General features: G+C 39.9%; 1 protein-coding gene across 2 annotated transcripts; it reads left to right on the top strand.

The window, feature by feature from the left end:
* Nucleotides 1-30: 30 nt before the first annotated feature.
* On the top strand, nucleotides 31-25,607 carry CRYZ (crystallin zeta). 2 transcript variants are annotated; one of them, XM_082615927.1, is made up of 9 exons: nucleotides 31-133; nucleotides 5,488-5,611; nucleotides 7,458-7,610; nucleotides 12,066-12,229; nucleotides 16,556-16,607; nucleotides 21,143-21,292; nucleotides 24,549-24,650; nucleotides 24,750-24,845; nucleotides 25,306-25,607. In XM_082615927.1, the coding sequence occupies exons 2-9, from the start codon at nucleotides 5,501-5,503 to the stop codon at nucleotides 25,468-25,470; spliced, it is 993 nt and encodes a 330-aa protein (XP_082472053.1). In that variant the 5' UTR covers nucleotides 31-133; nucleotides 5,488-5,500; the 3' UTR covers nucleotides 25,471-25,607. The 2 variants fall into 2 exon arrangements, with proteins under 2 accessions (XP_082472053.1, XP_082472054.1); XM_082615928.1 differs by lacking the exon at nucleotides 31-133 and adding an exon at nucleotides 5,267-5,372.
* Nucleotides 25,608-27,961: the final 2,354 nt, after the last annotated feature.

Raw genomic sequence — 27,961 nt, 5'->3', positions numbered from 1 at the left:
TCCTTCCTCGGGCCCGCCCCTGGGGGCGGGGCGAGGCGGAGACTGAAAGCGCCGCGGGTTACCCGGCCCGTGCCTTTTTTCCGTGGAACCTGAGGGAACACTCACAGATTTTGATTTCCCACTCTAGAACCGGGTAAGTGGTTTAAAAAGCCCCCTTAGTTTAGGCTGCGGACCTCCCCCGCGCTCGTCCAAAAGGAACCGAGGCGGATTTTGGCTGCGCTCCTGTCCTGCGTGCCGTCCTCCCCTAGAACCAGTGAATAAGGTGTTCGTGGCCGAAGTTATTCCCCACCAGGGGCTGCAAGTTGGTCATCCGTAAATCACCAGGGCAGTTTTACTTGCTGGTCCTGAGATCCCGGCTTTGCTTTCTGGCAGGGTGAGCGTTTCGGGTCCCACGGCGGAGCGCCCGTTGGTCCTCCCCCCATCCCGCTCCCCCTGCCTGTCCTCCCTCTAGATTTCCCCTCGGCCCGGCCTGGGATCTGGATTCCTGCGGCCGCGCGCGTTTGCTGTGACCCCCCCGCCACAGGCAGCCAGAGGAACCAATTTCTCCTTTCAGGCTCCTGTTTCCCAGGGCTCTTTCTGTCTGACCTTTCCTCCTGCTTTGCCATCAGAGTTGCCGTCTTACTTTTGGAGAGAAATGTGTAGATTTTTTTCATTCCCCGCCCCGCCCCCCATGGCTCCCACCTAGAAGAATCTTCCAAAGAAAGAAAATTAACAAAACACCCTGTGAACACATCGTGGGATATTTACGCAGTTCCTAGAGGAAACTTATCTCAGTGACCAAGAAAAGTGTGTTAATGATTGAACCACTGAAAGGCTAAGGTTTAGACTGTTAGTCCGCAACTAGTAGAAATGGCGGTGTCATTCCCACTGAAACCACTGGGATGCTCCATGAATGTCTGGTCAGCAGTAGTAAATCCCACTGAGCTCTGCTCCATCCAGTCTTTTCCTCAGAATACCTGGAGAGGTTTAGAATAATTATCTATTCAACTCCTCCTCCACCCCTTCTTATCAGAAGTGGGTACTGAGATCCAGGCCAGTGAAGTAACCCGACAAGGTCACATGGCCAGGAAGAGACTTTTCTGTGACTAGTTTTAATTGTTAAAATTTTTTCTGGATTAAGAATAATAAATAATATGCTGACATGAGTCATTCTTGATCAAAAGCAGCACATTTTGTAATGTTTCTTTTACAACTTTATTGGAGTATAGTTGCTTCACATTGGTGTATTAGTTTCTGCTTTATAACAAAGTGAATCAGTTATACATATACATCTGTTCCCATATGCCTTCCCTCTTGCATCTGCCTCCCTCCCACCCTCCCTATCCCACCCCTCCAGTCGGTCACAAAGCACCGAGCTGATCTCCCTGTGCTATGCGGCTGCTTCCCACTAGCTATACATTTTGTAATGTTTGATTCTCTTTCCAAGTTTTTTTTCTTGCTAGAAATGCTTACTTAAGAATTATTTAAGAATTTTCTGTTTGCTTTTATGATATGCCTTTGCTTTGGCTTTGTGAATTGATCTGTTCATTTTGTGTGAAAATATATTTCCCACATTTTCCCTATCTCTTTAATTTTCATTTAAACCAAATGGATTCAAGTGTAGCTTGGAAAAGATCACTGTTTGAGGAAGAATTTTAAATTATGTATTTCCTCCATTTGCAAAGTATGGTTGGCAACCTTTCAGAGGTAAAAAGTAAAACCAACATTAAACCAAGGTGCTGTAGTTCTTTAAAGTTTATATTTGATATATAGAAAAACCTATTTGAAGTATAGGCTTAATTAAAAAACACAAGCAGTGTGACAAGCCTGCTGCTGACTGCAAATGATTGACTCTGAATAATAGAGCTTACAGCATGTCAGGCGTGCTCTGAAGCACTAACCATGTGCTGTTGCTGTTCATCTTGACAAGGATCCTATGCTAGGGAGTATTGGCCCCATTTTACAGGTAGGGAAATTAGTAGTTTTCCTAATAGAATCACATCCTGTGTATCTCTAATAGAACCCTTCACTTATGGGCATTTGAAAATTTTCAAACTCAGAGCAGATACCTTAATCATAAAATATGTAATGCTACCTGCAATCTCTAAGAAATTAAAGGTCCTATATGCCAGCATTTCAAAGGGTGAGATGAAAAGGATTTTACAGTAAGGGGAAAAAACCACCTAACAACATTTAAGGTGTTGGGTTCCAGCTGTGCTTCAGTGTGACCCTGATGAGTCTCTTAACCCCTTGAATGTTTTCTAATCCATAACATGGATGGTGATTTTATTTCCACTTCTGCATACAATTAAATGGTGGTTTTAATAACTGTTGCTTTTCTACCTATTGTGAAAATTATATCAATGGGTGTGAAAGATGTGCTTTTTAGAAGAAATCAGGTATCGCAAGGGTTTAAGAATTGTAATTACTATTAGTGGGTTGTGTTATTTTATTCTTTTAATTATTTTTTTAGCATAGTACCTATATTATGAAGCAGATGAGGATCCTGTGGGTAGTTGAGGGGGTTCAAAGGCAATGAGTGCAGATTGGAGCCTGATCAATCATGGTGGCAAAGGCTCAGTGGGAAGTAAGATCGCCAGAAACAAAGTAGAAGTCAGAGCTGTCAAGGTCATGCCCTGTTTCTTTCTTTTTTTTTTTTTTTTGCGGTACGCGGGCCTCTCACTGTTGGGGCCTCTCCCGTTGCGGAGCACAGGCTCCGGATGCGCAGGCTCAGCGGCCATGGCTCACGGGCCCAGCCGCTCCGCGGCATATGGGATCCTCCCAGACCGGGGCACGAACCCGTATCCCCTGCATCGGCAGGCGGACTCTCAACCACTGCGCCACCAGGGAGGCCCATGCCCTGTTTCTTTATGAGCTCCATAGGATAAGGTGTAGTACTGGACAAAGCAGGGGGGTCTTCTAAATCCAGGATTAAGGATGAGTCTCCTCCTTCCTTTGTTCTTTTCTTCCCACTTAGCAAATGTCCAAAAGTGAGGGGAAAAAATGTATGTGCTAGATATTTTTGACAGATCCTATTTCAGGGTAATTTTGCTTTTATTATTGCTACAGCTTTTTGAGGGCACCAGTGATGTCTGTTGGTGAAAAGATAGATGCGAGAACTTGAAAGAAATAAATAGGTAGGAAGTAAGTAGATATTGAAAGTGGAAAAAGAGCTACTCCTCTTAACGTGGTGTGTATGTGCATTGGGGGAGATGAGGGCGGAGTGGGCAGGAGCTGGGGAGGGGTGGGGCTTGTTCTCTTTGCCCTCTGTGCTCTCCGAGTTTGGTACAGTGCCTGCCTCGTTTACAGTTAACGTTCAAAAAATACATGTTGAATGAATAACAACCCGTGTTTGGTATTAGTGTTTTGTTTAAATGATTCTCTGGACTGTGAACTCTTTGAGGCTAGGGACTTGATTTTACAAAAAGAGTGCTGTAAATATTGTCACATTAAATCAAAGATGACTATAGAATTATAGAACCAAAGATATTTTAACGAATAGGAAATTGTAAAGGAGAAAAGAGATGGGAAAGGAACCGTGATATCACTATATATAGGAGTAAACATTTGTCAGGTTCTGTGCTTGATACTTGCCGTCTCTCGCATAGTAACCCTGAGTGGAACTCAGTTTTCAGATGAAGAAGCTCAAAACAAGTGACTGTCTTGCCCAAGACCACACAGCTAGTACGTGATAGATCTGGGATTCGTACTGAGAGCTGTCAGATTCCGCAGCCCACTCTCTTTCCACAACACCATGCTGAAGACAAAAAGGAAAAAACAAAAAAGCTATCTTCTTATTTTCAGAGTGGAAAAGTCTGATCTGTGCAACCTTTTCTTTTTCTGTTTTATTTTCTTTATGTATATATTTCACTTTCTTCTGTAAGAAATACTCAGCTTGAGCGAAGACCCAAATAGAAATGCAGTAGTGAGACTGCTGGGTAGGTATGGCATGAGCTGCCTTTTCCTGGTCCTAGCTCCCTGCACAGGACTTCTCACCCTAGGACTGCTTGATGCTCTACAGTGCAGTGAGGCTTATGCCTGCTCCTGCCCCCCCTTTTTTTTATAAGAGGGCTGCTCTTCAGGATATGTCATTGCTAAACAGCCTTTTAGCAATGGAGAGTTTACTTTCTCCTCTGTACTAGGTACTATATTAAATCATTTTAAATAAAGGGTCTTAAAATGACACAACTTTTGATTAATTATATCAAGAACTTCCCATTAATACCATCAAAGTGCTTTGATTCCCTTCACACATGGAAGGCTACTTTATAGTTAGCATGGGCTCCGTTCTGAGGAGTCCTGTGTTGAACTGCAGTACAGTAAAGATCTTTCATCTCAAGCCCTAGTTTCTGCAACTCTTTTTGATGTTTCAGTGGCTCCTGGTTGGTGAATATGATTATTCCCGAAGTTAGCAAAGATGTTCTCGGTGGTGGCAGAGTCTAACGATATTTGATATGGTTAATTTCAAGAAATTGTCATAGCACACAAATAAAATTATGGAGATCAGTCAAAGCCCTTTCATTGCATCTCTATAGGCATAAGATTTTCAAAGTTATCCAATTCTATATATAAATATTCTTTACCTTTTCTAAACTTATTTTAACTCTTGAGTTTTCATTTCAATATTAACAGTGGTAGCAGAGAAAGGTTAACTATAAATTACCCTCGTGATTAAAAAAGATTACATACAAAGCAGTGTTTTTAGTTTATAATGTTTATTCTTCTTTGCTAAGATGAATGAGCTTCATAAAACTAAGTGTTTCAACACTGATAAATCTCAAAAACTTAATGCTGAGAAGAAAAAGCAAGTTTCAGAATTCAGTACAATATGATCCAATCTAAATAAACTTTGAAAACATGCAAAACAATAACAATAGCACATATTGTTTACCAATGCAAATACATGTGGCAGTGGTATTACATCATGCCTGAGAAGGATGAGCACTGAGTTTATGGGAATAGTCATATCTTAAAACTGGGGGGCAGAAATGGGATTGGGGATGGGTACAGGAGGCTTTGGTTACATCTACGTGTTTTAGGTTTTTACAATGTTAAGATTTGTTAAAGCTGGGTGGCAGGTAAATGTTTATTATATTCTTTATATTTCTTTCTATATTTGAAATATTACATAATCTAACAAAAGAAGATCTATTTATCTAATGTTAGGAAAACTTAAATTAGCTCCTAGAATTCCAAGATGTTGCAGCCCAAGCTTACACCAAAGGAAACCTAAGATATTGTATCATGCTTCACCTCTCCAGATGTTTTTGTTTGTACGTTTGATTCCCTTGTTGAAGGCACTGAATCCCTACAGGAAATAATATGAAGTACTTTGCTTCGTAGCTGAAGGATTTGTAAGATGAAAGGTCCTCAAACATGAAATGAGATCAGTGGTAAGCTCATGATTTAAACTGTTGTTTGAAAAATTGTTTGATCTTCTCCCTCCAGGGGAAGAAACATAGTGATATCCTAGATACAATATGACAATATGTTAATTTTTTTCCTTAGTAAATAGGTCACCATGGCGACTGGACAGAAGTTGATGAGAGCTATTAGAGTTTTTGAATTTGGTGGACCAGAAGTGCTGAAACTCCAGTCGAATGTTGCCATACCAATTCCGAAAGACCATCAGGTGGAAATCATTACTTAAAAACAGGCAATAATTACACTGAGTGTGTGTCTCTAGCACATCAAGCTAATGTTCAAAAGAAGCAAACTCACAATGCTTTATAAAGACATTGAATTAGGACAGAGTTTACACTGTTTGCATCTATAAACTCTGACAAGGCTAACATAATTCTAACTAGTGAAGTAAATGTATGAAAAGGAATAACATCTTGTAAGAAAAGTTTTAAAGTTGAGAATCATCTGTGTAATTGGATTTTTCTGAATGGAGTCATAAGTAAGTTTGAACAAGTTATTCTATTACAGACTTTCAGTCATGATCTTTGTTTTTTGCGTGGGGAAAATAGTTTTCTTCTGCATACATGCTTTTTCGCATATAAGAAAATTTAAATGCAGAGTTTAATCATTTCTGGTGACTTCAACAATATACTTTTTCAATAAAAATTGTGTATTTTTATTATTGCACCTTCCATGGCTCTCAAGTCTAATTTCCTTAGCAAGCTTTATGAGAGTTTTTACAGTGTGGCCATAATTTGGCAAAGATTTATTTCTTATCATTCCTTCTCAACAGACTGCTGTAACAACTCAAGCTTTATCTGGTTTACCCGAGAGGTCCTGTCATTCCTTCTGTCTTTGCACATACTATTCCTTTAACCTGAAATAGCCTTTTTCTCCCATTCTGAAAGAATTTCTACTCATTCTTTAAGACCTAGCTCAAATACACTTCCTTTGTAAGACCTTTCCTTACTTTTATAGCAGAAGTAATCGTTCTGTATCAGTTAAGGTAAAATTAGCTTCTATTGTTGATGTCAAAACGTCAAGGGTTCAACAATAGAAAATGATGTCTCATTCACTAAATTCCACAATTCTAAAATGTTGGTGGATAGAGTTCTCCAAAGTGATTTAGGGACCTGGATTTCTTCCATCATGTGGCTCTGCCACCTTCAACACCTTTCTTCTGAGGTTGCTATGAAAGGGTGGAGACACTGTGTGAATTGCCTAGGAAGGTCTTTGTGGGCCAAGCCTGAAAGTAGCTCTCGTCACTTTTGTTCACATTCCATTTGGCTACTCATGACTGTGAAGGAGCCAGGAAGGAATATTCTTCCTACCTGCCTAGGAGGAGGAGGAAATAGATTTGATGAGCACATAGTGGTCTCTGCCACACATCTGCTCATATTTCCACCACTGTTTTCCCCAAATGTTATAATATAGCATATAAACCATTCTGTCTTATCTTTTTTTTTCTTTTTATGAGTGCACTCAGATTTTATTTTATTTTTTAATTTTTTTTTTTTTGCGTTACGCGGGCCTCTCACTGCTGTGGCCTCTCCCGTTGCGGAGCACAGGCTCTGGACGCGCAGGCTCAGCGACCATGGCTCACAGGCACAGCCGCTCCGCGGCATGTGGGATCCTCCTGGACTGGGGCACGAACCCATGTCCCCTGCATCGGCAGGCGGACTCTCAACCACTGCGCCACCAGGGAAGCCTTATTTTTTAAATTTTTATTGGAGTATAGTTGATTTACAATGTAGTGTTAGTTTCAGGTATACAGCAAAGAGAATCAGTTATACATATATATATATATATCCACTCTCTTTTTTTTTAGATTCTTTTCCCATATAGGCCATTACAGAGTACTGAGTAGAGTTCCTTGTGCTAGACAGCAGGTTCTTATTAGTTATTTTATATATTATAGTGTGTGTATATGTTGGTTTGTAAAACTGTAACGTGAGCTCATTGAAGGCAGGGTTTTCCTCACCATTTTTATAGCTCCCATAATCACTACAGTCCTAGCGTAATGCTGAATGAATGCCTAAATGCTCTGTTTGAACTAAAGTACATTGTTATTGCAGGTTCTAATTAAAGTCCAAGCATGTGGTGTAAACCCAGTGGACACATATATTCGCTCTGGTACTTACAGTAGAAAACCACTTCTACCCTATACTCCTGGCTTAGATGTGGCTGGAATAATAGAAGCTGTTGGAGAGAGTGTATCTGCTTTCAAGGTATTACATTTTTAATTATTTCTATTTTAGCTTAATACGTATGTATTTGTTTAACATTTTAACATAGCTTTAAAATGTGTCTGTGTTTAAGTCTTTAAAAGGCCCCATTACACAATTTCTGCCACTTGGGGGACTCATCCAGTCAAAAAAGAAATTACCTTTTATCCAGAGACCTTGCTTGTCTGATTGTTGGGAATAAGTGCTAGGTTATTTCTGTGTTTCCATATCCCCGCAGAATTGAACTATGATCCTTTGATTTGACAGAAATATGTAAGGAAAGAAAAGAAGCAAGGAAATTATACTATTTCCTAACTCTTGGTAATACACAGCCAGCATAGTTTTTTATTCCTTCTATAAAATTAGTTTCACAGAATACAGGGAAGGCTAATTCTTTTGAATAATAAGTAAAAGATGGGGCTTCCCTGGTGGTGCAGTGGTTGAGAGTCCGCCTGCCGATGCAGGGGACACCGGTTCGTGCCCCGGTCTGGGAAGATCCCACATGCTGCGGAGTGGCTGGGCCCGTGAGCCATGGCCACTGAGCCTGCGTGTCTGGAGCCTGTGCTCCGCAACGGGAAAGGCCACAACAGTGAGAGGCCCGTGTACCGCAAAAAAAAAAAAAAAAAAAAAAAGTAAAAGATGAAAAAAATGCAAGGTCAGCTCTACATTTTTAGAGCTGTGACTCAGACCAGGGTGACCGAGTCAATGAAAATGTTATGATCAGGGCTTTCGTTATTTATGTGCCAAAAGACATAAAAAACATAGTATATTCATGTTCTTTCATCTTTCCTCATGATTCCTTGACCTGCTCAACTATGGCAGCACATTTACCAAAATTGAACTGAGACAGCGAAGATTAACGTGGCCTGGGCCCAGGAAGCCAGGCAAATTCCTACAGTTTTCCACTCCTCCACCTGTGGCACTCTGGCTTCTGCCCCCACCGCTCCACTGAAACGATGCTTGCTCATGTCACTAATGGCCTCTATATTGCTGGAGCTAATGGGCCCTTTTATGTCATTATCTCTCTTGACTTCTCTGTGACATTTGACACTCTCAGCCACTTACTTTTCTTAAAAAAAACTTTTTCTTCAGCTCCTGTGACATCCTCTCTCACCCTTCCTCTCTGGGCATCCTTTTTCAAGCTCCCTTTTCTCTGCATGCCCCTCACATCTTGGTGTGTTGCCCAGCGCTCGCCGTCCCTACTTAGACTCTGCTTTTTATATTTTCTCCCTCATGATGGTCTCATACATGCCCTTGGTTTCCATTATCACATGTGATATCCTTAGCTTAGAATCTTCCAATAAGCTCTGGACCTGTGCTGTCCAAATACAGTAGCCACTGGCCACACATGGCTATTTAAAATTCAAATTCAATTAAAATTAAAAGTTCATTTACTCAAATGCTTAATAGACCCAGGTGTCTAGTGGCTACCCTATTGGGCAGTGCAGATGCAGAGCATTTACATCATCACAGAAGGTTGTGTTTCAGGGCACAGGACCCACATCGGCAACCTCCAGGAACCTCTTACTCATTGTGTCTAAAAGGGAGCTCATCTTTTCTCACAGAAGATCTGCTGCTCTCTCGTGTGACTGTCTTGGTGACATCTGGGGTTTGAGGCTTACCTCTCCACTCACTCTCCCTCACTCAGCTCTCCCTTACTGGAACTGTTTCCTCTCTCCTCTTTTCCTCCCCACTACCTGTAGTGTAGTTCCGGTTATCTTACATGGTCCTTTACCTGGATTTCTATAATAGATACAACTTACCACCCTCCCTTCTTCCCCTGAGAATCTATCCTTGCTCTATAAGCAGTAATTTTCTAAAATGTACTTATGATTGTTATACATCTGTGTTTTAATTCTTGCATTAATTCTCTGTAGATTTCAAGGTACTGCTGGAACTGCTTATGTTATGAAAGAAGACTGTTTCGTGCTCTCTCCCCCACCTATCTTTTTCCATTCTTACCTCCCATTCCTTCTCACCCTGTAGTTTATTCTTTAGTAATAACTGTTTGTTCTTCCCTGCATATCCCATGCTCTTTCATCTCTGTGTCTTTGTTCATATTGGCTCTTCTGCGTGGCAGAACTAAACTGAAACTTATAAACATGGGTTCAAGGGCTTTTACCCTCCAGCTTTCATTTCTTTTCATTTTATCTCCCGAAACTATTACATTCCACACATTAAACTACTTATGCGTTGGGAATGAATGCTGCTGATTTCTCAGCACCTATTCCTGCCACTGTTCCTTGACGTACTTTGTTTCCTTCATCCATAATGACTTTTCCCAGGTCTGGTTTTCAATTCAAGATCGTGTTCTGTCCTTCAAAGCCTACCTCAAATACTAGTTTCTCAGTGAAGCTGTTCTTGAGTCCTTCAACTTAGAAATAATCCCTTCCTTTTTCTTGTGCCTATCTTTGATGGCCCATCATATTTGCCTTGCTTTGTAATTATTTCTATCCTTTTTTTCTCTCTTCCTAGCATTTAAGAAGCTTGAGATTAGGGAGAGTGTCTTGCTATTAATATCCATCACAGAACTTGAAGTACTACTTTCCATAGTGGATTCTCAGAGCAGGTTTGAATTATATTGAAATCAATGCAATGTGTTTTTAAGCTGTAAAAACAGAATTAATCTTAAATTAGTCATACTTGACCATTTGCAGGCAACACTGTTAAGCAGTGATGCTTGTCTTTGACTCCTAGATACCTTTTGAACCTTTTTTATCTCTACCTCACCACATAGTGCTTTATTATAGGGCAAATTTAAGTATATTGAGAATTATTGCCTTACTGTTTTGCTTATTCCAAGGAATATTTCCTTTTTTATTCTCTTCAAGAAATAGGAGTTAGCTTTTATTGTAATTCATAGCTGACATAGAATTCAGCTAATAAATGACTGAGCCGGGATTTGAATGTAGGTATGTCAGACTCTAATGTTCATATTCTCTCTACTACATTGAGATTGTTGAGGCTAGTTCTTTAATAGACCTGTGAAATAGATTATGAAAAACTGTATTCTCTTACCTTATCTTGTGTGTGTGTGTTGCAGGGGGGCAATAATGAGAAGAGGCAAAAAATGATAATGATTTTCATCATTGTACAGTATACTCTTATATTACCGAAAGGAATGGAAGACTGTTCTTTTTTTTTTTTTTTTTTTTAATGTTACGCGGGCCTCTCACTGTTGTGGCCTCTCCCGTTGCGGAGCACGGGCTCCGGACGCGCAGGCTCAGCGGCCATGGCTCACGGGCCTAGCCGCTCCGCGGCATGTGGGATCTTCCCAGACCGGGGCACGAACCCGTGTCCCCTGCATTGGCAGGCAGACTCTCAACCACTGCGCCACCAGGGAAGCCCGAAGACCGTTCTTTCTCAAACTTGACCACTAAGTTTGGTTTTAGGCTGACCTGCATAACAAGTAACATGAAAAATATTTTCTACAGGTGTTTTTTATTTTCCTGTATCTTTGTAAACTATTGTGTATGTGTGTGTACACTATCATATATATTTATTCTTGAATCTGTAATCCTACATAGGTGGCAACAAATCTGTTGCCTATTTCATGCTCAATTAAAAAGAAATCTTATAAGATTTCCATGTATTATGGAGAAAAAAAAGAAATAGGAGTTAGGAGAGGTGCTTGTACTGGGCAGTCTAATTTCCCTAGTGCACAGGTTACTTTGGGCAGGCCTGTAGTGCTTGTGTGGTGCCTTACCTTACCCTCAGTCATGCATCTGCTTTCCAGTAGCAAGGACCCAGCAGACGTTTATTGAGAGTTTTTATGTTTCCGGTGCTGTGACAGGTGAAGACATCTGTCCTGGCTCATCTTTGCTGTCAGGATCCAGGCAGAGTTGCCTGCTTTCTGGTGTATGCATGAAAAATGAGGGAAATACAGAAACAAATCTCTGGAAAAGATTTAGAACAGGTGTTTGGTGTGTGGAAGAAACCTTACATTTTATTTGTTCTCCCTAGTATTTTGGACCAAAAAAAGAAAAAAAAGGTTTATATTAACTGCCATTTACTAACTACTTGATCTGAGCTAATTACTGAACTTGTATGTGCCTCAATTTCCTCATCTGTGTAGTGGGATTATCTAAAGGGAGATAATGAAAGTACTTTCCTCATAGGCCGTCATGAAGATCAAATTAGATAATACTCATTAGACACAATGCAGTGTCTAGCACAGCAAGCTCTCAATAAAGGTTAGTTATCATTATTATTAGACCATGCTGGACATTCTTTTATTTTTCCTATTTCCCTTGATTTTACTTCTTACTAGTTCCCATTAATAGAACATTTTAAAATGTTCGGTATTTTGAAGTTATTTTTATGAGACCTTAGGATGTAGAAAACAATATATAAATACTCATTTATTTCTTGTTATAAAGGTTGCATTATAAAGGAGCGTACCCATTTTGACATGATTTTTAATCCCTAAAGCATTTATTAATTTACTGCTTTCCCCAGAAAGGTGACAGAGTTTTCACTACCAGCACAATCTCTGGGGGCTACGCAGAGTATGCTCTGGCAGCCGATGACACTGTTTACACACTGCCAGAAAAACTGGACTTTAAACAAGGAGCTGCCATCGGGATCCCGTATTTTACTGCTTATCGAGCTCTGCTTCACAGGTAATAACACACTCTGTCAGCTTTATAATCAGCACTAGAGGAGGGCAGCATTAACTGGAGGAGGATAATATATAATTTATGCTTCCTACCACCCGTCCACCGTCGGTCATTTTTGGTTCCCATTAAGATTTATGGAGCGGAAGCTGCTAATTTGGGAGACTATTCTAATCACTGAAGAAAAAAAAGAAGAGCAAAACACTGTCTTTGTCTTCAACATGCTCACAGTCTAGTAAGGGAAGGAGTAAGGGAGTAAGAGTAATAACATTGATGTATAATTTGGAAAGGACAGTGGTGGAGATGTGCATAGGGATTTATGGGATCACAAAGGATGTGCCTGTGGTGATGAGGTAGGGCTTCCTGGCAAGATGTAAGACTTGGATTATTTTAAAGCCATGGTTCAAAAATCTTGTTATCCAGCTCCAGAAACTAATTGCTGCAACTTAAAAGGGCTCTACCCTAGACCCACTGGTCAGTTTCCATGGATAATACCTGAGAATCTATCTTGTAATTAAATTCCCTAGATATTTGAAAAGGATCAGAGGGACTTATCCTGGGGAAGGGTAGCTGGGAGTGGGGAGGGCATCCTAGACAATGGGAATAGTTGGTGTGGGGGGCAAACATCATGGTATCTGGGGAGCAAGAGCTAGAGCAGTTTGCTTTCGTTAGAAGATTTCAAGGCAAAGAGTGCTGAAGAATAAGGTTGGAACATAGTAATCTGTCAATAAATGTTAGCTGCCATTATCAAATAGGCGGGATTCAGATAATAAAAAGCTAGATTATAGCGCTCACACATTGTTCTGTAAGGGATTGGGGGGGTCATACAGTGTTTTTTTCAGGAGAGTGATATTGTCATATTTGTGTTTCATTAAGATCACCTATTTGCTATGCGAAGGATGGATTTGATGACAGGAATGGAGAAAGAGATGGGAGGGTCTTATAGAAGTACCCTCTAGGAACAATACTTAAGGGCTAGAGCAAGGGTCGTGGTAGAGATGGAGAGGAAAGGACAACTGTTTAGGGGGTAAAATCAGAAATATTTGGTGACTGCGTGTAGAGAATGAGGGAGAGAAAGAGCTTAAGAATACTTACAGCTTTAAACTTGGGTACTGTTTACCTTGACAAAGAGAAGGAGGAAAAAGTTTCAAAGGGAAACTGAGTTCAGTTTTGGATGTGAAACTAAGACAGACATTGTCATGGAGAAGTCCAGTGGTCTGTCGGATGAAAGAGTCTGAAGCTTGAAGCTTGGAGGTATAAATTTGGGGCTGTCAGCATGTGGTGAGAGCTGACAAAATGAAAGTCATTGAAATCCCTCAGGGAGTGAGAAGAACAGCGGAGTGAGACTAGAACCTTAGTGAGCATTAACATTGAAGAGTGTGGGCAAACGTAGGGAACAGAGTCCTAAGGGAACCAAAGGGAGTGTATCCCAAGGGCAAGAGGGTCCAGAGTCACCATGTCTGTTAAACATCTGTTAAGCTCGTAGGTGTTGAAGACAGGAAGACCTAGGTTATAGTATTGTCTCCACCTACCACTGGTCAGGTTGCTTTCCTGTCTCAACTGTAGTTTACTGACTTGAAAAACATGGATGATAATAATAGCACGTACCTCATGGGGTGTGCTGAGAATTAAATGAGGTAATTAATGCATGTAAGGCTCTTAGTATGCGAGTAGTGCAGTCAGTGTGGGTAGTGTTAGGGGTAGTAGTTGATGTTGCTAACAAGGAGGTAAGCTAGTTGTCAAATGCAGCAGTGAGGGCTGTTTGGGAAAAAATACCAGCTGGGCTTAGCAATTAGGAGGTCATTGGTGGCTTTCGTCAGTTCATTTTCAGTAGAGTGGTGGACAGAAGCTTGTTTGAGTGGGTTGAGGAAGGAAAAAAGAAATCGATTCTTGAGGGGAGACTACTCTTAAAAAGTGGGGGAGACGGGCAGGAAGGGGTAGAAGAGTACTTGAGGAGAGTGTGGGAACAAAAGGTTTTTTTTAAGGATGGATAGGACTTGGACATGTTTGTAGCTGAGAAAGGATCTGTCAGAGAGGGAGAGATGGAAGGCTTGGAAGAGAGGGCGGAGTGGCAGATGGAACAAGACCCTGAGCAAGGCAAGAAGGAGAGGACTTAGGACAGAGATAGAGAGATTGGCTTCAGATCGAAAGGAGCACTCATCTGTAAAGCCTGGAAGAGGTAGTGTAATTATGGAAAGTTTGTGTGTGGGCAGGGAGGTGGGACGTTGAAGGAGAAAGACAGAGAGAAGTTGGGGCACTGTACCATGGGGTCCAGGCTGACTAGGGAGGGAAGTGAGGCCAGGAGCAGCAAGAGGGCCGAAAAGGAGCAATTGAGAGACAGCGATCTGTGAAGCTGAAGAAAAAGTTTTGAGAGAGTATGGGCTTACAGAATCAGGATAGGAGGTTAATATTGCTTATTAGTGTCTGATATTCCTCAGGTAGAATGGTTAGGGGTGGCTACCAGGTGTAGGGATAGAGTGGTAAAAGCAGAGGAGAATTCAGGAATTGTGATTTGCAGTTTTCCTCCCGTGAATATTGAAATCTCCCAGATTGGGGCTGGATTTGGGGTGGAGGAGGAAGCCTATGTGCCAGGTCCTAGTCTTCAGTAACTACGATGGGGTACTACAGCAGCACGGAAGGCCAGGCCACATGCTCCAGGCCTGCTGTGGGCCCCAGGGACAGAGGACTATTAGTTAAGGTTCTCCAGAGAAGCAGAACCAACCAATGTGTATATTGATAGATTGATTTGTGGAGGCTTGGTGAGTCTAAAACCTGATGGGGAGACTGGCAAGCTCTGGAGCCCGATAAGAGTAGCAGTTCAAATCCAAAGGCAGTCTGCTGACAGAATCCCTTCTTGCTCTGGGAGAAGTCTATCTTTGTTCTATTAAGGCCTTCAACTGATTGGGTGAGGCCCATCCACATTATGGAAGATAATCTGCTTTATTCAAAGACTACTGACTTAAATGTTAATCTCATCCAAAAAAGCACCTTCACAGAAACATCCAGAATGTTTGACTCATATCTGGCACCATGGCCCAGCCAAGCTGACACATAAAATTAACCATCACAGTGACCCTACACAAGGATAGAAGGATCGTAGCCATGGGGATCCAGGAGAAGGTCAGCCAGCTTTTTCTCCACTCAATGCAGGCCCAGAGGTTTAGGAGAATGTGCTTAGTGTGTGAGGAGTTGTTTATAAGATTTAAAAAAAATCATTGGGAAGTATTTCATGACCCATAGCATAACATTAGTAATCCTATTCCCTTACATTTGTATTTTACTTTTTTAAATGTCAAGTGTTTTGGTAATACCTATCTCAGTTTATCATTGCAAACCCTCAGTTTAACTCACTGCCCTCAACCCCCCATCTCCAAGCAAGCATGTTGGAGAAACTTCATTTACTGACTCACAATTGTCATTTGTCAGCTATTGGCACGGGGGCTTGAGCAGGACTCCAGGTTACTGTGTTCTCACTCCCAGATTGAACATAATGTCTGTACAGGGTGGCCACGCCCTACTGTCCTGGTAAGTAAAGGATCCTTGCTGGCCGTCAGATCTGGATCACACATTTGTTGCTGGCTTGTGACATTAGCACTTGTCCATCTGAAATGATAAGGCATCCCTCTCTGTCTTGCTGCACGTTCCACGTTCCGTGTTTTCAGTGTAATAGAAAAACAGTGGTATGAACCAGAAGTAAAAAGAATATGTCATTTCACCAGAGGGTCTGGACATTTTAGGGGCTGACAGGGGAGGGAACCTGTGTGACAGGATTTATTGTGTTTCATACTCTCTTACCATCGCTGACTCAGCATTGCTTCCTGAAATGAGGGCTTAGAGGCTGTGCAGCCAGATGTTCAAAGACATGGAGAAGGAAGGCAGTAGCTGCTATGTTTACTTGGGTATTACTCTGTGTTTACCGTGGAATAAAGACTGAGCTGTAATGACCCTGTTTTGCGACACTTTCTGTGGGAATGAATGGCAGACTCCAGTTCCTCTAGGTGAAGCAATTTCACTTAACACACCAACAAGCCCTCTGAGAAGGTAGCCCAATAACGTGATCCCGGCATCCCAACGGTGCCTGGCACGTGATAGACTCCCAGTAAACATTTGTTGAATGAATAAGTGAATTGAAGGTTTACTTTTATCTGTGGCTCTGAAGAACCATTGTTTGATCCTGTGGAGCTTGGAGAATATCTTGGGTTATATATCAAGATGAGTTTCCTCTGGGTAAGTGTTAGTTGAACTGAGGGTAGAGTTCTCTTAAGAATTATGACAAGCATTGAGCTTAATTAGCTCCAGAGTAAGGTGATGAAGCTATGCTTTCTTTTTCAGTGCCCGTGTGAAAGCTGGAGAAAGTGTTCTGGTTCATGGGGCTAGTGGAGGGGTAAGTATTTGTTCTTTAAGTTTATTTTTAAAAGAGCTTACGTTTGTGCGTTTCACGTTGTATTTCTTTAAGTTGTTTTTAAAAGCCAAATTTGTAAATATAGTCAAGGGTGCTTTTTTTCTTTCTGTAGCGAGGCTCCTTTAAATTCCGTCTTCTGAAGGTGATTCCCTGTCCTTAGTTTAGCATTTCTTGGTTAATAAATTCAATAGATTACCAGGTCAAAAACGTATGCATTAGGTTTTCCACCTGTGTTGGGTATGGACCAAGATACACTGGCTTTGTTTTTCTCTTCAAGTAGTGAATGTTATAAGAATAGTTATTTAGAATTTTAAACAGTTCTTTAAGGTTAATGTAAATTCCACATTCCCTTAGATAAGGAAACTAAGGCTCATTAAAGCTTTACTGCTGTTGCCCCAGACAGCACTGCAAAGCCACACTGCGAGTCTTTGTCCTTTCTAGCTCCCTTCCTCCTCGCCAGCTGCGCTCTGATGACATTCGTGGGGTACACAGTATACAGCTGTGTCCTTCACACCACAACCCATGGCTTAAAATGCTAATGGGGCTGGGGTGGAGGGGGATTCAGAACTTATAAAATCAGCCCTGCAGTGAAATCACGCAATGCAAGGCTGTCAGAAGCCTCTTCAAGAAACTGGCTGTCAATCTGCCTCTGAGGAGCTTAGAGGAAAAGTTAGAGCTCTGAGGTTGGAATTTAACAAGAAATCCACATGACCTCTATCCTGCAGGTAAAGGCTTTAGAAATTTTGGAGACAGGATTTCGCATTTTTAAAATACAGGGCCTGGGGCTGGATGGCTCACCTTGAGGAAGCTGCTTAACCCTTTCAGGGCACTGTGTATTCCAGAGAGTAGATGGAAAGAAGTAACCTATTTTTTTTGTTTTTCTTTTTTTTCTTCCTTTGCGGTACGCGCGCCTCTCACTGCCGTGGCCTCTCCCGCTGCGGAGCACAGGCTCCGGACGCGCAGGCCCAGCGGCCATGGCTCATGGGCCCAGCCGCTCGCGTCCCCTGCATCGGCAGGCGGACTCCCAACCACTGCGCCACCAGGGAAGCCCAGAAGTAACCTATTAATGGCACATTGTTCCCAGAATAATGAGAGGCATCCTGAAAATGTGAATTTACCTCTAAAAGTGGCCAGATAACACAAACAGAAAATTCAGACCTCTGCATATCTGTTACTTAATGTGAATGTATCACCAGGTTTCACACCCAGCTTCCTGTGTACCTTCAATAGATAAATTCTGAAGGATTTCACAGATCAGACTATTTTCTAAAAACACCAAGATTGTCTTTCTGGGGCTTGAGAAAATATGACAGATATACCTTGTCAAAAAACGCCCATTGTTTAGCTTCAGCGAAGAGGCTATTTTGGGGTTAAATTAAATTTAACCCTAAATAACTAAAGGATCTGTCAAACATTCATGTATTTAAATTGCTTTGGCTTTCAGAGAGCTAAGCTTGTGCTCTGTATCAAAGGGAGAGATTTCAGTAGGAAGGGGAGAGAAGAGTTTAAAGAAAATCTCTTTTTATTCCCTTTACTCTCTTGTAAAAAGCCAGGTTGCTTCACCATGATTTTTTTTAAAAGGCAAAATCTGCACTGTTCTCTGTGCTGGCTGAGTTTGTTAAATCCTTGGCTGGCAGGGATAGGCTGGTGACCTGGTGTGTGAAGCACTTCTGATCCTCCCTGCCCTATCAGAGGGAAACAGTGCTGGGTTTTGTCTTGCTTCTGTTTGTACTTTCTGTCCTCATTTAAATCAAATTCCTTTGGGATTATGTTGTGTATTTAAAATGGTGTAGAATGTATGAACACGGCTATTATTCAGATATGTTGGTGAGGAGTGCCCTATTTTAGTGACAGCAAAATAAATAGAAGTAAAAATAGTTGACACATAATGATATATAATCTATTGAAGGAATATTGTTAGTATAATTGTTGACAAGAATAGAATAAACAGGGCCTTTAAAATAGCTACTGAGTGCCTCTTTGAAGTAGTTAGAGCATAAGGAGGTATATTTACATTAACTCTTAGGTTAAAATGTGGTTTTATTAGAAGCCCCCTGTTTTTTCAATTGAAAATTAAAGTAGCAAAAATCAGTCATGCTAACCACAGTGTATTGTTATTTCATGGAATTGAATGTCTGTTGCACTCAGTAGACAGTGAGTTCCCAGTGTTTGTTTTGGTTAAATCAAACAGATCCTCACCATAACCCAAGTGGGTTCAGGCTCATCACTCCCATATGCCATACAATCTTTAAGGTCTATTTCAGGCCTGGGAGTCTGTGATTCTGTTACAATTTTAATTAGTTTCTATCATCATTTTTCACTTTTAATTCTTTTCTATCATGCCCAATCTATAATCATTTTACCTTCCTTTAAATCAGTGGTTATCAATAAGAGGTGATTTTATATCATCTCTTCTCCCCCTTGGGGACATTTGGCAGTGTCTGGGGACATTTTTGGTTGTTACAACTGGGTAAAGGGGTCTGGCATCCAGTGGATAGAAGCTAGGCATGCTGCTAAACATCCTTCACTGCACAGGATAGTCCCCACTGCAAAGAATTACCTGGCCCAATAGTGCCAAGTTTGAGAAAGCTTGCTCTAAATGTATGGGGCCCTTATCTGTGCCATTCATTTGGCATGTGATCAAACGTATTTCCTAGTATTGCAATTAAAATAATTGCTTTTATCTAAATTTCTAAAATAATTTTATTTCTCCTTTATACTAAGCACATTTATCTAGTGCTCTAGTGATTTCATCAAGTCCCGTGGCTTTAAATACCATCTGTAAACTGATGAATCTCAAATTTACGTTTCCAATTCTGAATTCTTTTTAGCCCATACCCATGTTCAGCTGATGACTTTACATCTTCAGTTAGGTGAGCAATATACAGCTCAGCATGTTCAAAGTGAATTCTTGATGCTCTCACTAACTTGATCCTCTCTAATCTTCCTTATCCCAGTCAATCTACCCAGTTAATCTGGCCAAAGACCTGGGAGACATCCTTAATTTTTCTCTTTTCCTCACCTTCCACCTTCAATCTATAAGGAAGGCCTGGTCTTCCTAATCCCATTTCCCCCTACCTTCTTTTTGCCTCTCATATAATTGGAATTTCTTTTAAAAGCCTAATTTGGATCATATCCCTCTCCTGCTTAAACGTTCCAGTAGTTCTGCATGGCTCTTAAATGTAATCCAAAGCCTTTACCTCCAAGGCCCTGTGTGCCTTGGCCTCTCTGTGCCCCTCTGGCCTCATCTTCTGCTGTCCCACATGTCCCACCTTCAAGCCACATTGACCCTCTTTCATTTTTAAAAAAAATAAATTTATTTATTTATTATTTTGGTCTGCATTGGGTCTTTGCCACTGCACGTGGGCTTTCCCTAGTTGCAGCGATCCAGGGCCACTCCTTGTTGCGGCATGTGGGCCTCTCACCACGTTGGTCTCTCCCATTGCAGAGCACAGGCTCCAGGCGTGCGGGCCTCAGTAGTTGTGGCCAGCGGGCTCCAGAGCGCAGGCTCAGCAGTTGTGGCACATGGGCCTAGCTGCTCCGGGGCATGTGGGATCTTCCCCGGTGAGGGATCAAACCCATGTCCCCTGCACCGGCAGGTGGATTCCCAACCACTGAGCCACCAGGGAAGTCCCACGCTGACCCTCTTTCTGACCTTTGAAGACCCCAAGCTCATTCCTGGTTCAGCCATGACCATTCTGCCTACAACATCTCCAGCAGGCTTCCCAGACCGTCACGTGCATGTCCCTCACTTCATTCAAGTCTCACCTCTTCAGAGCAGCCTTTCCTGATGACCTAACTGGCCGCTTTCCCTATCTCTTTATAACCCAATAGGCTATTTTATTTTTTTCAAGTACTTTTCATTTTCTGAATTTACTTTATTCATTTGTTTGTTTATGTGTTTATTATCTTCCCCCTACCTTAGAACATAAGTTTCTTGCATGAAGAATCATGTCTTGCACATAATAAATAATAAACATTCATCATATTAATGAATAAGTTAATTTGCTCATGTATGTACCTGTCTCCTCCACTTAAGTGGTAGAGACCTTACCTTTGTTATGTAATATTTTATATGTACAATTAAAGTATGAAGTCAGTGAGCACATTTTCATCATCTTTAAACCCTGTATCTTTTGCACAAAGCAGATGCTAAATGAACATTCTGTGCAGTGGTTACAAACTCAAGCTCTGCAATCTGATTTGGGCCAGCTCCTGTTTCCATATATATAAGCTTCAATTTTCTCATCTGTGGACCAGGGACAATAACAATATCTACTTCATAGGCTTCTTGTGAGGATGAAATGAAGCAATACATAGGAAGTATTGAGTGTAATATGTGGCATATTATAAATGCTCAGTAATCGTTAGCTGTTGTTCTTATTTCTTTGTTTAGGCTTTTAAACTTCTTAACAATAGCTAGAACCTAGAAGAACCTAAAGTTCATTATATGTATTTAATAAATGTTTGCAGGGATGCAAAGAATCTAAAATGTTGGGCCATATTTTGTTTTTCAGGTTGGAATAGCAGCATGCCAAATTGCTAGAGCTTATGGCTTAAAGGTTTTGGGCACAGCTGGTACCGAGGAAGGACAAAAGATTGTTTTGCAAAATGGAGCCCACGAAGTGTTTAATCACAAAGAAGCTAATTACATTGATAAAATTAAGGTAAAATTGTTCTATAATTTTATAAAAGGAAAATTTTGTTTCATGGGAGACAACATTTTTTTTGTAAGTTCTCTTAATCAACTACTCTTAAAGTTGTTTGTTTTGCTTATGTGTGTTTTAAAGATTTAATTAATTTAACAGAGATGTCTAGTTTTCAAACCTTCACTATCATTTCTGTCTTGTTTATTTTTACTAAGTAAAATATAGCCTCTCTAGAGGCTTAGAGCTATAAAAACTGGTACTCTTTAATGAAAATCACATTTTAAGTAAAACCACAGCTTTGTATTTGCAGCTGTGAGGCATTTTTTTTAATATATATTGTGAATATTGTGAAATGATTACCACAAGTCTAGTTAACATCTGTCCCCATACACGGTTATAAAATTCTTTTTTCTTGTGATGAGAACTTTTAAGATCTAGTCTCTTAGCAACTTTCAAATATATAATAGAGTGTCATTAACTGGAGGCACCATGCTATGCATTACACCCCCATGACTTACTTATTTTACAACTGGAAGTTTGTACCTTCTGATCCCACGTTTACCCCTGTCACCCATCCCCCACCCCCACCCCACCTCTGGCCACAAAAAGGTAGTCTTATATTAAGACTACCTTTATATATTTATATATATATATATTTATATATTTATAAATACCTTTATATATTTATATTTATATATATATTTATATATATATTTATATATATATATTTACCTTATATTAAGACTACCTTTCTATTGGTGTATATTTTCCATAGAAGAGAAGTTATCCACAGATTAAAAACTGGATCTGTTTAGCCTAAGGAGTAAAGTTTACTTGTTTACTGGATACTTTGGAGGAGTGAGCACTACCTCATCCAAAGCACGAGATAGAATTTAGTTATTATTGCATCCATTCCACTGCTGCAATGGAATTCAAACAGATTCTGAAGTTCTCCATTTGTGCTATAGTAGCAGTTTACTAAACACCTATTACTTTGCTAATCCCCAAACTACTTGCTCATGTTGAGAAAGAATTGGTATATTCCAGGTACTGATTACTGTGTAAACAATGTCATTACAAACTGAGGAAAAATATGACCGAGAGTTTGTTACCCCTAAATCATCTTGCCAAAAAACTGAGTAAAGGCACTCCTTTGTTATATGTTGAGGGAACTTAAAATTGATTGAGTATGCACTCATGATAGCAGTATCAGAGGTGAAAAATTGTCAGTTATTTTAAGAATATGTTTTTGTTTTGCAGTCTAATTCCGTCTCTTCTACTGGTTCCTTCTGCTTAAGTCTCTCTCATTCTCCAAAAACATTCTCTTAACCTTCTATCTCCCTCTCCCCCTCCTTTACCACAGCATTCTTGAAAAAGTCAGGGGTACTTACTGCTCCTACTTCCTTACCTCCCACTGCAGTTTTGCTTCCACCCCAGCTACTTACACAGCTTGTCAGGGGTGCTGGTAAGCGCCTAGTTACCAGTCAGCTGCTCTTGGCTCAGTCCTCATCCTGTTTGACCCTGACCACGCCTCCTAGAAGCTGGCTCTCTTCTTACTTCTCTGACTTCATTTTAAGTCTCCCTTCTCTTCATTTTACTTAAATGTTGGTATTCCTTAGGTCTTTCCCCTTGCTCTCTAATCTTCTCTGGTACTGCACCTCCATCCTGATTCATCTCATACACACCCTTATACTGCTGGTTTCCAACACTACCTCTGACCTGTTTCATTCCTTCATGCCATCAGCCTACTAGATATTGACACTCATCATCTAGCTCCTCAGGACAGAAACCCACATTTCATTTCCTGTCCCTGTTGTTTAATCACCATTCTCCTTCCTACCCATCAAATTGGTCACCTCATCTATCAGTGTCATCTCTGACATGCCTTTCATATATGTCTCTGTTTCTCTTTTCCATTCATCATTGTGACTTAGTTTAGTCGTCTTCTTCTTCAGCCTTGACTATTATTCCCAGCTGAGCTAATCTCCCCTCTGTCTTCTCTGTTGTCTCCAGCATTATTTGGTTCTCTGTTTAAAAAAAGGAAGAAAGAAAGAAAAAAGTCTTCAGAAATAACTGAAATGAGAGCTCCATGAGAATAGGAATTTTTGTCTTTCTTGTTCCCTGCTGTACCTCCAGTGCCTGAAACAGTGTCTGGCACAAGAATTAATTAATGAACACCTGCCCCCAGAAGTCCAAATCTTTTAACATGCATTTGATGTGTTTTCACAGTCTGAACCAATTTGCAATTTCTTGTCTCCCGCACCCCCATCTCTTTCCCAAATACATACTCCAGCTCTGCTGGGCCACTTTCCAGTTCCAACTTGTACTCTTAGTCCCTACATCTTTGCTTTTCTGTTTCTTTTGTCCAGACTGACTGCCTCATGTCTAACTTCCTCTTGTGCCCTCTTCCTTCGGTTTTACTAAAGGAACTCCGACTCATCCCTCAGGGCCCAGGTCATCATCTCTGTGGAATTTTCTCTGACCTTTACAGGTGATCAGAGTTGTAACTTTTATTCCCTCCATAACCTGTGGTTTATTTCTGCTAATATAGTACTTAGTCCATCACATCACAGCGAAGATTGTAGTGTTTTCCATCTTCCTCACTTTGTTTTGAGCTCTTTATGTCCATCTTGGCATTTCTCGTACCTCTCACAGTGCCTGACACAGGTATTCATTTTTTGGTTAAAATAAAAGAATATAAGGTAGGTATGTATAGCTTATTTAAGAGCCAGTTTTAGATGTTGGGAACCGACATCTGAGAGCCCAAAGGAGAAGAAATAGTCTGCCAAGCTGATTGTAGACCACTTAGAACAAAACTGAATGCACACACACACACACAAAATCCTGCAACAGCAAACAGCCAGTGATTTTTTTATTTTGTTTTCTGTTTTTTAATAAAAATGGGAAACCCAATGTCCAGTTTTGGATTTTTGATTTGTTCCTTCTTTCTCTATTGAAGTACATTTTGAAGATAGAAAATTTTCAGCTAAGGAAAAAGTACTTTATAGTCAAGTTGAGTCTAAGCGCCTGAAAATTTTGGACAAATTTTATTTCATTATAGCAATTTATTTAATACAGACCTTTATCATTTTAGATGTTGTGGCCAGTACCTTGGCATTACAGCATCACTATATAATTACGTTATCTTAAAATTTGCATTATTAGTCTTTAAAATATAGCATCTTATGTCATTTGAAACACAGCTCTGTAATATATGGGACTATGATAACAGTTATTTTTCCTAATCTACTCTGCATTCTTTTATATTATATAGAAATCTGTTGGTGAAAAAGGAGTTGATGTGATTATTGAAATGCTAGCTAATGTAAATCTTAGCAACGATTTGAATCTTTTGTCACATGGAGGACGAGTAATAGTAAGTATTTCATTTTTTTTTACCACTTTGTAGTTTTATCATAATTTAATTCTATTTTGCAGTCATCTTTAACTATAGACATGCTGTTTTTCATACTAGGTTGTTGGCAGCAGGGGTCCTATTGAAATAAACCCACGGGACACCATGGCAAAGGAATCTAGCATAATAGGAGTTGCTCTCTATTCATCCACCAAGGTAGGAAAAGAAGTGTCTCCGATTTTGGTACCTTAAACATTGATATAATTTGTCTAGTCAGGCAGACTGAAAATTTAAGTAGATGTTAAAGTTAGTTATCTAAGTGGGTTAAGGATGAATCCCTAGAAGATCACATCCCTAGAAGATAATCCTTAGAAGATAGGGTGACAATATAATTTTATTTTCCAAGCCAAGGCACTTATGAAAGAGAAAGGAGATACTATTTGCAATTACTAATTACTTCAGGACGATAGGTATTTTGTAAACTGAGACCGTCACAGACAAATTGCACTAATGGTTAACCTATAGAGAACTACTTTTTTTGTAGTTCTGGACAAGCTGACAAAAGCTACATATTTGTGAGAAATTCTTAATGTTCTCTTAGATTCTGAAAAATTTTAATGCTTCTGAAAATTAAGTCATGTGTTCCTCTACTGAAAAAACTTTTTCTTTTCCTCAGGAGGAATTTCAGCAGTTTGCAGCAGCCCTTCAAGCTGGAATGGAAATTGGTTGGTTGAGACCAGTAATAGGTCCCCAATATCCATTGGAGAAGGTGGCCCAGGCTCATGAAGATATCATTCATAGCAGTGGGGCTACTGGAAAAATGATTCTTCTCTTAAAATGATTAATCCTTCCACAGATTTCCTGTGTAATTAAAGGTTTCTTACCTCAGTTTTAGGTACACTACATTTGCTTTAATTAGCATTCATTTGATTCAGTGAGTTTCTTATATTAAAAAAAGGTATATCTTTAGCAATCATAGACATTGGAGTGCAATTTATTTTATAGCTGGCAACATTCTTTATGCCTTCTGCCTCTCATCAAGGGTTCATCATAGTAGGAAATAGAATATTAGTGGTCACTTGGCATTGGAGGGCATTACAGAAGTTCCTAACTGATACTTGAGCATTGATTCCATACCTTTGACTAAAACATGCTAATTCAAAGTAAGACTGTTTGATTTCCAAGCCTACTTCTTTATAAGAACCTTATAGGGACTTCCCTGGTGGTCCAGTGGTTGAGACTTCACCTACCAGTGCCAGTGGTGTGGGTTTGTTCCCTGGTTGGGAAGCTAGGATCCCACATGCCTTGGGGCCAAAAAAACCAAAACATAAAACAGAAACAATATTGTAACAAATTCAGTAAAAACTTTAAAAATGGTCCACATCCAAAACTCTTAAAAAAAAAAAAAAAAGAACCTTATAAAGGTTCTTTAGTCTCTGATTAGCCCAGAACTATATTGGACTCTGAAGATTTTCTGGACTAAACAAGACACCTTTTCCAAACTAATCTCATCTAGATCTACAAGTCTCTCAGAAGGGCAAGATAAATGATGTCCAGAGAAATTTGTTAGTTTTCCCAATATATTATGACATTCACTAGGTTAATGATTGATTACTAATGAAAAGAATGATCTGCTTTTGTCATTATGACATGGTAACTACAGTAAATTATAGAGGAAATTAAAAACTTTTTCTAGTTTGTCTTACGTATAATACTTGCCTTACATCACCTTACATCACTTTTACATCACTGTTACTTCCTAACAGTGTTCTGTGTTGGAAGTTTTTATCTAAACTAAATTAAGGAATGATTACCTAGAAATCTTGCCATCAATATTATGTCCCAGGAAATGAGGTTTGATTGTTATTTTTGTTCTTGTTTTTCTTCATGTGATCACAGCCTCCTATCTGTTATTATATTATATGGTTGATTCTCTTGACCTGATTTGTTCTGTTGAATGACAATTTCTTGTTTGAATGTGGAATCCTGCTTTCATAGTGAACAGAAAGCACTGCTAACTTCTATAATTGAGGGCTGTCGTTGGCTTCTGGCTCTACGTGCCATGGCTGAAGTGTTTTTACTGTTAGCATTTTCCAAGTTTATTTATTATTTCTTTTACAGGTTAGAGTCTTGTAGAGTGAAAAATAACATGTTTGAAAAAATTGTTAAAAAATGTCATGAATCTAGAGATTAGCATTTTATATACATTTCAAAATGGAAGATTCCTTCCCATTCAAAAAGGTAAAGGAATAATTATTCTGTAAAAGTCAGTTTAATCTGTTTTCACATTTGCCTCATCTATAGAATAAGCTAAGGCATACTGCTCACTTAACACTGCACAATCCATTGATACAGTTCAGTTAATTTCAAAGGCAAAACTAGCCAGTTTATGCATTAACTACCATATTTATGGTTATGTAGCACTGGACATGTTCCCTGTACAAATCTCCTTGTCGTTCTAGTTCTGTTCTTGTCCCAATTTTCAGCAAACTATGTTCACTGCATTGTTGGTGCTTATAGACCAAGGGCTACTACCCCATTCATCAGTGCTGTCCCTGATACGAAGTAGAGAATAACTTGTAGAATCAACAAGCATTATTTTGCGTTTCAACCATCTGAATTTCTGTTCCTATTTACTTTGACCTTAGAATTGTATTTGCTTAGGATCATATAACGTGTTAAAAGATCAAATGGATCAGCCACCCTGAGCCTAAGAAGGCAAACTGTCATGCCAAAGGTTTATCCATTTATCCATTATTTCAAAGTATTTATTGAATACTTAAGAATTTCAGAAGGCACCATGCTGGAATTTGAGGATACAAAGATGTATAAGACATAGTCAACATCTTTGAGCTTAGAGCTGAGTAGGGATGAGAGCTGAGTAAAATGTGTATGTATAAAGAGATTTAATTTAAGGAATTTTCTCTTACAATTATGGAGCCCGACAAGTCTAAATCTATGAGGTAGGCTAGCAGTTTTTATATTGCAGTATTAGGTAGAATTCTTTCTCTGGGAAACCTTATTTTTTGTTCAATGCTTTCAACTGATTGAATGAGGCCCACCTGCGTTATTGAGGGTAATCTACTTAAAATCATCAGGTGACTCTTTGTAAGCACATAAAACATGATGACATTATGTTGACACAAAACTGACCATCACAAAGGGGTGACATGGGGATACAGATGTGGGGCACCTAGTGTAGCTTGGGATTTCCAGTTACACATTTAATATTTCAATGCATTTGTTACCTCCTGCTATCCAAAGTAGCTTTGGCTAAAGAAGTACCAAAATAACTTGGATGCTTCTGAAAGGGAAAAAAAATCAGGTAGCAT

This window comes from Mesoplodon mirus (assembly GCF_964341445.2).
Source record: "Mesoplodon mirus genome assembly, chromosome: 3".
NCBI lineage: Eukaryota > Metazoa > Chordata > Mammalia > Artiodactyla > Ziphiidae > Mesoplodon > Mesoplodon mirus.
Note: the sequence above shows the minus strand (reverse complement) of the source record. Positions and strands in the feature narration are given on the sequence as shown.

Excerpts from the sequence above, each read along its gene's own strand:
- CRYZ (XM_082615927.1), top strand. The coding sequence starts at position 5,501 with ATGGCGACTGGACAGAAGTTGATGAGAGCTATTAGAGTTTTTGAATTT. Across the intron at positions 16,608-21,142 it reads TTCATGGGGCTAGTGGAGGG|GTTGGAATAGCAGCATGCCA; the intron begins GTAAGTATTTGT and ends TTTGTTTTTCAG. Across the intron at positions 24,651-24,749 it reads CACATGGAGGACGAGTAATA|GTTGTTGGCAGCAGGGGTCC; the intron begins GTAAGTATTTCA and ends TTTTCATACTAG.